The sequence below is a fragment of the Paroedura picta genome, chromosome 6 (assembly GCF_049243985.1).
Source record: "Paroedura picta isolate Pp20150507F chromosome 6, Ppicta_v3.0, whole genome shotgun sequence".
Taxonomy (NCBI): domain Eukaryota; kingdom Metazoa; phylum Chordata; class Lepidosauria; order Squamata; family Gekkonidae; genus Paroedura; species Paroedura picta.
In genome coordinates, this window is record NC_135374.1 from 11,008,735 (window position 1) to 11,019,195 (window position 10,461).

Sequence of the window (10,461 nt, forward strand, 5' to 3'; positions counted from 1 at the left end):
CCATCCATCCATCCATCCATCCATCCATCCATCCATCCATCCATCCATCATATTTTTAGCGCACCACTCTCGGAAGACTTGTGGCAGGTTACAATATACAAAACTCCATAAAACGTCATAAAACCCCCAGCCTATAAACAAACAAACAGAAAATGAGCAAAAAAATAGATAAAACAAGATTGATGGTGTAATCCCACCCCCCATCCCAGCAGCTGTACACCCCCCCAAGGGGGTATGCTAGCGATTACTGCATAGCCTGAGGAGGGGCCCCGTTGTTCCAAGCCCTGACCTCAACCAAAGACCCTGCAGAACTCTGGTAACTCTGTCAGGGCCCTCAGCTCTCCCGGGAGTTCATTCCACCAGGTTGGGGCCAAGCCAGAAAAGTCCCTGGTTCAGGTCAAGGCCAGGTATGTTTCCTTAGGGCAAGAGACCTCCAGTAGATTAGCCCCCACAAAATGGAGAGCCCTGAGGGGAGCATAAGGAGACAACCAGTCCCTGAGATAGGCAAGGTCAGCACCAAACCCTCGAACCTGTTCCAGGCCAGAACTGGCAGCCAGTGCAGCTGCCTCAGCACAGGCTGGGTCTGGACCCTCCAAGATGTACCAGTGAGGACCCTGGCAGCTGTGTTGGCTTCTGCTCCGGTTGCAGGGACACAGCCAGAAGCTGGAGGGGTGGGGAGGAGCTCACAAACTGAAACTTGTGTCTCCCTTAGATCCCGAGCCCTGACGAAGGGTTCGAAGGCAGATCGCTTTACGAAAGCTGGTTGAAGAAAAACCCATGGAAAGACGTCCCCTGGTAAATGCCGGAGGGGGAGAGGGGATCTTAATAGCATCAAGTCCCCCTAATAAGATTTTGTTGAAATCTGAACTCTCTCCTAGGTCTTGTGCATGTAAAAACACGCTCAGCTGCAGTGCGCCTGAAAAGCTCTCTCCACTAAAATCCGAAAGTGATATTCCCCTACCTGCATACTTGAAAGGGCTTTTCTGTGTGGGAAGGGTTGAGGATCAGGCTCCCCGATTGTGCCGTATTGACTTGGAATGATAAAACGTCACCAAATATTTACACGCCAATTCCTCTCCTTTGTCTTCTGAAAAGGATCAACAAACTTGGTTCAGGCAATGATTTCGAAGTCTTTTTCCAGAGGCTGGGAATTGCATCTGGCAGAGCTCGCTACACTAAAAATTGGGTAAGCTTTTTTTTTCTTTAATCAGCTGCATCTTCTTTTTCTGACCCACCCTTATTGCTGTTTCATATGCTTTTTATGATGTCTTTTTATTTATTTGTTTTTATACCACCCTCCCATACGTCTCAGGTTTTAGTTGTTTTGTTTTTATGGTAGCCTTTCAGATTGTTTCGTTTTGATCGTTAGCCACCTAGCTGACCCTCATAGGGAAGAAAGGTGGCCTACAATCTTTTGTAAATAAATGAAAATAAGGCATGGGATTAAAAAAAAAAATGTGGATCAAAGAAATGGCAGACTCAATACAGGGTGGTTTGCCAGTGCCTTCCCCAGTCATTACCGTTTACCCCCCAGCAAGCTGGGTACTCATTTTACCGACCTCGGAAGGATGGAAGGCTGAGTCAACCTTGAGCCGGCTGCTGGGATTGAACTCCCAGCCTCATGGGCAGACAGCTTCAGACAGAATATCGCTGCCTTACCACTCTGTGCCACAAGAGGCTCTGGGCTATAGTCTAGACTTCTGTAAATGGGTGCGTTCAGTTTGGTGCAGTGGTGAAGAGTCAGTGGTCCCCAACCTGCGGGCTGCGGCCTGGTGCCGGGCCGCAAAGGCCATAGCACCGGGCCGCGGCTCCCTCTCCCCGCCCCCCCTCCAGTAAAAAACTACCCAGGCCGCAAGCTTGTGGTCCAGGAAGCTTCTTACTGCGGGAGGGCGGGGAGAGGGAATCAGGGCTGCACCGCGCACTGCGCTATGCGCGGCCGAAATCACACTTACGCGGCAGTTTTGCGCATGCGCGTGCGTGAAAGTGCTGTGCAGGCATGATTTTGGCCACGCATGGCGCATGGCGCATGCGCATCCCGGCCGTGCATGCGCGATGCATGGGCGCGGCCCTGCGCATGCGTGATGCACGGGCGGGGAGTTGCCCTGCCGGTCCCCAGGCTCAGAAAGGTTGGGGACCACTGGTGAAGAGTACGGACTTCTAATCTGGTGAGCTGGGTTCGATTCTGCACTCCCGCACATGCAACCAGCTGGGTGACCTTGGGCTCACCACAGCACTGATCAAGCTGTTCTGACCAAGCAGAAATATCAGGGCTCTCTCGGCCTCACCCACCTCACAGGGTGTCTGTTGTGGGGAGAGGAAAGGGAAGGTGACTGGAAGCTGCTTTGAGACTCCTTCAGGTAGAGAAAAGCGGCATATAAGAACCAACTCTCCTTCTTGTTGTCATGTTTCTTTTCTTCCCACAGAAAGTGGACAAATTTAGCAGCTACCCGGTTTATCACTCTGTCTACGACACCTATGAGATTGTGGAGCAGTTTTATGACCCCACTTTCAAAAACCACCGGGCCGTGTCCCAGGTCCGGGGAGGGCTAGTCTTTGAGCTGGCCGACTCCCTCGTCCTCCCTTTTGACTGCCGGGATTATGCAGGAGCGTTACGGGGCTACGCTCATGTCATTTACAACATGACCCAGAAATATCCAACTCAAGTGTCAGCATACAGTGTCTCATTGGGTACGTACTGTTGGGGGGGGGGGTTGTACCAATCAGCTTACAGCACTCAAAGAACAAAGTAGTATTTCGGAAAGAGCCATAGAGAGGCCTTTGGAAAAGCTACAGTTATTTTTTAATTATTTACATTTACAGAGCCAGTTTGGTGTAGTGGTTAGGAGTGCGGACTTCTAATCTGGCATGCCGGGTTCGATTCTGCGCTCCCCCACATGCAGCCAGCTGGGTGGCCTTGGGCTCGCCACGGCACTGATAAAACTGTTCTGACCGAGCAGTGATATCAGCGCTCTCTCAGCCTCACCCACCCCACAGGGTGTCTGTTGTGGGGAGAGGAATGGGAAGGCGACTGTAAGCCGCTTTGAGCCTCCTTCGGGTAGGGGACAGCGGCATATAAGAACCAACTCTTCTTCTTCTTCTTCTTCTTTACAGTTGGCCTTTCTCATTAGTACTCAAAGTGTATTACGCAGAATGAGTCAGTACAATCACCATGTTGGAACATTCTTTAAACAATTACCTCCTAATTAGGAATGTAGAACATATGGAGCAGAGGCCCTTGAGTGGCTCTTAGCCACATGGTATAGAGAAAATGCTATGTCTGGGGCTTGTGGGGCAACAGTGAGAGAGCTTCTGGAGTTCTGGTCCTACTGGGGGACCTCCTGATGGCATCTGTGTTTTGGTCACTGTGTGATACAGAGTGTTGGTCTGAATGGGCCATTGGTCTGATCCAACATGGCTTCTCTTCTGCTCTTGTGTCTTTATGTTGACCAGAACTGAAGCAAAGCAACAGTGCTAACATGACACATTAAGACCGTTTATGCACTGGGAACTTCACTGTCCCAGCTCTCATGCAGGAACACAAATCTGGAGCAGATGAGGTGCATCGGCCCAAATGCTCCCCTGTGTGGGTGCAGAAAGAGGTGGGGCAACCTGCCACAACTAAAACTCTAGCCTGCAGCCTGGCATGAAACCTCCAGTGCATAAACGGTCTAAATGATGCAAGGTTACACAGAAAACTTACTCTGTGACTCTACTAGAAAAAATTATGCATCTGTTATGTAGGTCCTCCTTGGATAAGGATGGTCAACACTGAAACAATGATTTTTTTTTGCTAGGACTAATGAGAAAGCTTTGTCCAGCAAGGCATTCAGTTGCACAGACTGTGCCAGGTTACGTCTTGATTTAGAAGATTGTAGGTTGAGAAAACCCTCTGGAGAATCACTGCCAGTCACGGTAGACAATATTAGGGATGGGCACAAACAGTTCTTCATGAATTTGGGCTGGTTCGTAACGCCTGCAAACTGAAGCACTTCCACGAACTCCCAAAAATTTGGTGTTCGTGAAGAGTAGACTAAACCCCTGCTTTCCGCTCCTCATGAAAAGCAGCAGGGCACCGGGGAGCGCAGCTGTTTTGTTTAAATGGCTCGGAGCTTATTTAACCACTGCTTTCTGCTCCCCACAGCAGTCCCTGCTGCTCAGCTTTTCTGAACCCCCTGCTTTCTGTTCCCCACAGCTTTTCACAGGGAGCAGCAAGCAGGGTTTTAACTTTAAGTGGCTCACAGTTAAGTTCGCTAACTGTCATACCCATTTGTGGTTCAGCCACAAAAATGGGTTTGTTCCTATCCCTGAACAACAACAACAACTAGAAGGACCAGTGGTCTCACTCACTTAGAGGCAGCTGTATACATTCTTGTGCTTGGAGACCATTTTAAAAAAGGAGGAGAGACGGCTTGTTCAGAACAGTTCAAAGTGGTTTGCGTGCAAGTTCCATAGATTCACCTCCAGATTCCCTCTTCAAGTCTGATTTTGGCCCGCCAGTTACCACTCACAGATTCCTTGCTTGTCTTTGAGAGATCTTTGCTTCCTTGAAGTCCCTCTTCTGGCAAATGGATCTGAGTGATTCCCCTGAGTCTGCATCCTCTACGCCTGCAGATGCCGCAGATGTAGAAACAGGAAGCGCAGAATCCAGCTTTCCCTTCTCGTCCTTGCAGATCCTCTTTTGTCTGCAGTGAAGAATTTTTCAGAAGCTGCCGATGACTTTCACAGAAGGCTTGAGCGACTGGATACCAGAAAGTAGGTCTGATACGTATTAGGGCAGCAAAATTATTCATCCCTTGCGCATAACTGTCCTGAACTAATGGAGAAATGTATGCCAAAGACAGCCATGTCTCAAGAGCCCGAGAGAATTCTGTTGGGGAGGTCCTCTTCCCAGGGGGCTACCTTCTAAAGACCAATGGACATTTAGGATGGGGCTGTAGCTCAACAGAAGTTCCTCTCTGGGCATGCAGGAGGTCCCATGTTCAGTCCCCAGCATCTCCACTGGAAAGGACCAGGCAAGGATGATGTGAAAAACCTCAGCATTAGACCCTGGAGATTCACTACCCCTTTAAGAAGACTGTACTGACCATGAGGGACCAAGATGTTAATGTCCGTAGCTTTAATAAGTTAATGGGTTCTGTTTGGTTTTGTCGGAAACCTTTCACATGCAAAGTTTTTGGAGTGAGGTGTAGTGGTTAGACCAGGCTTTCTCAACCAGGGTTTCATAAAACCCTGGTAATTTTTGATGGCCCTGGAAGGGTTTCCCGAATGTGTGGGGGTGAATTAATTTTTTAAAATTATCAGTTGATATGATCATATATGGTCATGTCAACCTGCCCCCTCCTCCCAAAATGGCCAATGATGGTCCTGGAGGGGGTGGGGAGGGGAGGAGCTTCAGGTGGGCGTGTCCACAGCTATACTTCCCAACCACATTCTGCACAATTGCACCACTTCTTGGGCTTCTTGAAGCCTTAAGAATGTTTCAGGGGGTTCTCAGTGGTAAAAACTTGAGAAAGGCTAGGTTAGACTATTAGGTTGGAAGACCTGAGTTCGAATCCCCAGGTGGCTGCATGTGAAGGAGCAGGGAATCAAACCCGGCTCGCCTGATTAGAAGCTTCCTCTCTTAACCACTACACCAAGTTTGCCCCCAAAGCAATAACATTTATCCCTGTGGTCTAATTTTCAGTCTGCTGGCAGTGAGATCTCGGAACGACCAGCTGATGTTTCTGGAAAGAGCGTTTATCGACCCTCTCGGTTTACCTGGCACGCCATTTTACAGGTAAGAGGACAGGAAAAGCCTTTTGCCTACTCCCTGCTCTTGAAGTCCATAGGCTTTACTGTACTTGGTTTCCATTTAAAACAGAACAGGGTTGCATTGACAAAAAAAATTCTTCTAGAGAGTTTTGCACTGAGCGCCACTTCAGATTTGGTCCACGACAGTGGCACCATTACTCAATCCACTATGGAGAGGTGTTACTCTATTATGATACCTGTAATGGAAATACTGGGGTTTTGAGCATGTATGATAAAAAAGGTGCATTTCCCTATGGGCACAGAATGGCAGCTGTGTGTATCAAAGAGGACTACAAGCAGGGCTCTCTCCCATTATGTTGGTTGGTTGGTTGGTTGGGAGGGAGGGAGGGAGGGATGTTGGTTGGTTGGTTGGTTGGTTGGTTGGTTGGTTGGTTGGTTGGTTGGAAGGGAGGGAGGGAGGGAGGGAGGGAGGGAGGAAGGTTGGTTGGTTGGTTGGAAGGAAGGAAGGAAGGAAGGAAGGAAGGAAGGAAGGAAGGAAGGAAGGGAGGGAGGGAGGGAGGGAGGGAGGGAGGGAGGGAGGGAGGAAGGTTGGTTGGTTGGTTGGTTGGTTGGTTGGTTGGTTGGACGGATAGATGGATGGATGGATGGATGGATGGATGGATGGATGGATGGATGGATGGATGGATGGATGGAAAGGCAAGCTCAGTCAGAATCCATTCAACCTGAATTCTCCACTCACTGCTCTGAATTTACATGGAGCTCTGTCCCATAACGGGAGACAGCAGGAACCCAAAGCAGATGGTCTACCACTGAACTTACACCTCCCCTGTTGAAGGGAACCACTTACAATGGAGGTGGCTTGCCATAAAAGGAGACAGGCTTGAGGATTTCTCCCAGCTAGTCCCATGATGTCTTTGGATATTGCTTCCACTTACTGGATAAGTGAAAAGGAGATTCTGCTGGTCAGCTGACTCATTTGGTTTCAACGGGCTGTTTCACTCATCAGTATACGCAGAGTATTGTGTTAGAAAAGGACCTCTGCCTTAGAAGAAGAGCTGCTTTTTCATACCCCAATTTTTACTACCTGAGGGAGTCTCAAAATTAGCCCACAGTTGTCTTCCTTTCCTCTCCCCATGACAGGCACTGTTATGTCTGTGGGCATTTGGCCACTGATGCAAATGAGGGCTCCAGCCAGCCAAGGAACTAACCAATCAAAGGAACCTGATCGCTCTGCTAGAGCCAATCTGATTGCTCTGCTTAGGGCCAATCGGATTGCTCTGCTTTGGGCCAATCAGATTGTTCCGCTTAGGGTCCAATCGGATTGCTCCGCTAGGGCCAATCAGATTGCTCTGCTTAAGGGCCAATCGGATTGCTCAGATTGCTCCGCTAGGCCCAATCGAATTGCTCTGCTTAGAGCCAATGAGAGGCAGCAACTGGCTGCCTGAAAGGTATACAAGTGCATGAGGACACTCACAACCCTATCGCTCATCCACTGTCACCTGCCACCCACTTGAACCATGATCAAAACGGCCTCCCAGGCATATTCTTTCCCACATTTTCAAATACTTCTTCAATGATTGCCACGGCAGAGTCTGTAATCCATTTAACAGTTACCTGTGAATTTCTGTGATTTATACACCAAACAAGAGTGTCTGCGAGACTTATCATTTTGGCCTGCTGATTTCATTTTTCTCTCATCTGTAACGTTCGGAAATCTACGGTGCAGCTCCTTTTCATTGAACCCCCTTGAACCTTCACAGAACAGGTTGCTGTTCTTTCCCCCTCTCTCTTCAGACACATCATCTTCGCTCCCAACCGCCACAACAAATACGCCGGAGTGTCCTTTCCGGGGATCTACGATGCCCTGTTTGATATTGGCAGCCAGGAAGACCAACGGAAGGCCTGGGAGGAAGTGAAGAGGCAGATCTCCATCACCGCCTACACAGTCCAAGCAGCCGCAGGGACTCTGAGAGAACTGTCGTGACATTAGAAGAAGAACAAGAAGAGTTGATTCTTATATGCCGCTTTTCCCTACCCGAAGGAGGCTCAAAGCGGCTTACAGTCGCCTTCCCATTCCTCTCCCCACAACAGACACCCTGTGAGGGAGGTGAGGCTGAGAGAGCCCTGATATTCCTGCTCTGTCAGAACAGTTTTTTTTATCAGTGCCGTGGCAAGCCCAAGATCACCCAGCTGGCTGCATGTGGGGGAGTGCAGAATCAAACCCAGCATGCCAGATTAGAAGTCCGCACTCCTAACCACTACACCAAACTGGCTCTCTGAAGCTGGGAGGAAGCCTGCCTTAATCTATGAAACCTTGTTCGGTTGGGAGTCCGGGGACCCTCAAAACGATCCCGCCTTCAAGGGAATTAGGTTAGTCCACACTGTCTTGGTCACGATCTTCAGAAAGATAGAAGGAGCTGGGGATTTTATACCCCGCTTTTCACTACCCGAAGGAGTCACAAAGCAGCTTACAAGTACCTTTCTCTTCTTCTCCCCACAACGGACACCCTGCGGGGTAGGAGGGGCTGAGAGGCCCCTGAGAGAATAGTTCTAAGAGAACTGTGAACATCTCACGGTCTCCCAGCTGGCTGCATGCAGAGGAGCAAGGAATCCAATCGTGTTCTCCAGATTAGAGTACACTGCTCTTAACCACCATACCAGGTTGGCTCTCAGAGGCGTTGAAGAGCTGGAGAGCTGGCATTCGTCTCCATCGAAATCTGTTTTAGTGGAATTCCTTCTCTCCGCAGTCAAGGCCTCAGTTCAGATAGCAGCTCCAGGACGATATCCAGACTACAGGGATCAATTCCCCTGGAGAAAATGGCTGCTGCGGGGGGGGGGGGGGTCCCGCGTCTCCTCAGAATCCACCTTCCCCAGGCCCCAGGAATTTCCCAACCTTGAGGCTTTGGCAAGGATCTAAACCTACTTTGTAAAATCTCTTAATTCTAGTTTTATTACAGGGGTGCACCCCAAATTCATGGGGATGTGTGCATTTTAGAAATGGTTTGTTTTTTAATTATTAATAAAGGACTATGGATGAGACAGCTGTGGAAATTTTATTGATTTACTTTGTTTCCCGCTCTTTCTGTGGCATGCATTTCTGTTTGGACTCCTCTAATAAAACAGTTTTGTCCTTCGTTGCCTATTTCAATAGTGACAATGGCGCCCCTTACGTTTGGTCTCTTGTGACATCTGAATGTAAAAGAAGAGTTGGTTTTTATATGCCGCTTTTTCTCTACCAGAAGGAGTCGCAAAGCATCTTACAATCACCTTCTCTTTCTTCTCCCCACCACAGAAACTCTGTGAGGTGGGTGAGGCTGAGAGAGCCCTGATATTACTGAAGAAGAGTTGGTTCTTATATGCTGCTTTTCCCTACCTGAAGGAGTCTCAAAGCGGCTTACAGTCACCTTCCCTTCCTCTCCCCACAACCGACACCCTGTGAGGTGGGTGAGGCTGAGAGAGCCCTGATATTACTGAAGAAGAGTTGGTTCTTATATGATGCTTTCTCTACCCAAAGGAGTCTCAAAGCGGCTTACATTCGCCTTCCCTTTCCTCTCCCCACAACAGACGCCCTGTGAGGGTGGTGAGGCTGAGAGAGCCCTGATATTACTGAAGAAGAAGAGTTGGTTCTTATATGATGCTTTCTCTACCCAAAGGAGTCTCAAAGTGGCTTACATTCGCCTTCCCTTTCCTCTCCCCACAACAGACCCCCTGTGAGGTGGGTGAGCCCTGATATTCCTGCTCGGTCAGAACAGCACTAGTAGGGCTGTGTTGAGCCCAAAATCCTCCAGCTGGCTGCATGTGGAGGAGGTGTGGGGAATCAAACCCGACTCGCCAGGGTAGAAGCCACTGCTCTTAACTGCTCCAGCACGCTGGCTCCTTTGTATTTTCAGCCATCCAAAGTACTGAAGTCTCTTTACAAAAACAAAAAACAAAACCCAAAGCGTGATCGTCTCTTTAACTGTGCCCTTAACAAAAATCATCTTCTTCTCATTGCCCTGGATAATAGATCCGGTGAGTAGGCATGTGGGTCTGAAGCAACCGAATTACGTTTGAGTCCAGGGGCACCTTTAAGACCCCCAAAGTTTAACTCTGGGCATAAGCTTTGGCATGTGTGCTAACACATCATAATAATACCAGGACAGCTTTGCAGCTGCAGTCTGCAGAAGTGGCATTCTGTCTGGTGCACACGCTTCAGGCGTGATTGACGGGAGCAGGAAAGCTTTGGCGGGTCTGTGTTGCGATGGTTGTTTTGTGAGATGTCGGTTTTGAAAAAGGCACACACAATCCAAACCGCCAGTGTAATGACCACCTTTGCACACAGAGCCTAATCCCTTTCAATGACTATCAAACCATGCCCGGCTCTGAGAGATTAGGGGGAATGGAGGACATGGCTTTGAGCTGCTGTGAAGCCCCGAATTTTGCATCTCCAGGACTGAATGACCTCATGCAGAGGAAAGGACGCACAGTAATGGGTTTAAACTACAAGTACAACGATGTAGGCTAGATATCAGGAAAAAAATGTTTCACAGTCAGAGTAGTTCAGCAGTGGAATAGGCTGCCTAAGGAGGTGGTGAGCTCCCCCTCACTGGCAGTCTTCAAGCAAAGGTTGGATACACACTTTTCTTGGATGCTTTAGGATGCTCTGGGCTGATCCTGCGTTGAGCAGGGGGTTGGACTAGATGGCCTGTATGGCCCCTTCCAACTCTAGGA

General features: G+C 49.1%; 1 protein-coding gene across 2 annotated transcripts in view; it reads left to right on the forward strand.

Moving 5' to 3' along the window:
- The window catches only part of LOC143839419 (glutamate carboxypeptidase 2-like), a 33,214-nt gene extending 24,424 nt beyond the window's left edge, over positions 1-8,790 (forward strand). For both annotated transcript variants that reach the window (XM_077341410.1, XM_077341411.1), the window contains 6 exons: positions 713-795; positions 1,096-1,186; positions 2,424-2,688; positions 4,671-4,752; positions 5,684-5,776; positions 7,546-8,790. In XM_077341410.1, coding sequence (XP_077197525.1) covers positions 713-795; positions 1,096-1,186; positions 2,424-2,688; positions 4,671-4,752; positions 5,684-5,776; positions 7,546-7,735 — 804 coding nt within the window. In that variant the 3' untranslated portion in view covers positions 7,736-8,790. The remainder of the gene's footprint in view (positions 1-712; positions 796-1,095; positions 1,187-2,423; positions 2,689-4,670; positions 4,753-5,683; positions 5,777-7,545) is intronic.
- The last annotated feature ends 1,671 nt before the right edge of the window (positions 8,791-10,461 follow it).